Source organism: Penaeus monodon, chromosome 24, assembly GCF_015228065.2.
Source record: "Penaeus monodon isolate SGIC_2016 chromosome 24, NSTDA_Pmon_1, whole genome shotgun sequence".
Taxonomy (NCBI): Eukaryota; Metazoa; Arthropoda; class Malacostraca; order Decapoda; family Penaeidae; genus Penaeus; species Penaeus monodon.
This window is the reverse complement of record NC_051409.1, coordinates 29,967,275-29,967,568: the sequence shown is the minus strand read 5'-3', so window position 1 is coordinate 29,967,568 and position 294 is coordinate 29,967,275. Positions and strand designations below refer to the sequence as shown.

The 294-nt window shown below is 59.5% G+C and overlaps 1 protein-coding gene across 1 annotated transcript in view; it reads right to left on the bottom strand.

Annotated features, from left to right (window-relative positions):
- LOC119588951 overlaps nt 1–288 on the bottom strand; it is a 17,201-nt gene extending 16,913 nt beyond the window's left edge. Inside the window, exon 1 of the mRNA XM_037937560.1 lies at nt 31–288. Coding sequence (XP_037793488.1) covers nt 31–171 — 141 coding nt within the window. The 5' untranslated portion in view covers nt 172–288. The remainder of the gene's footprint in view (nt 1–30) is intronic.
- Between the last annotated feature and the right edge of the window lie 6 nt (nt 289–294).

Below are 294 nucleotides of genomic sequence, written 5' to 3'. Positions count from 1 at the left end.
CAGTATATTCAGAACCGCCTGCATCCTTACCTTAACGGGATCGAAGTCTTCCATGAGAGTCACATTGGCACAGCCCCCGAGCTCCAGGAACTCCGGGATGCCAAACAGCCCCTCGGCCACCGCTACGACGCCCGCGACCACGACGGCGTAAGGGAGCGACGCCCCTCTCATGGTCGGGCTCCACCAAACCGCAGGGGGCTCGGAGGAAGAACAGGCGAGGTGAAATGAACGGCAGAGAAGGCGTAGGAAGATGGGGGAAGAACAACGAAGAAAGGGATGGAGACGACAGGGTTT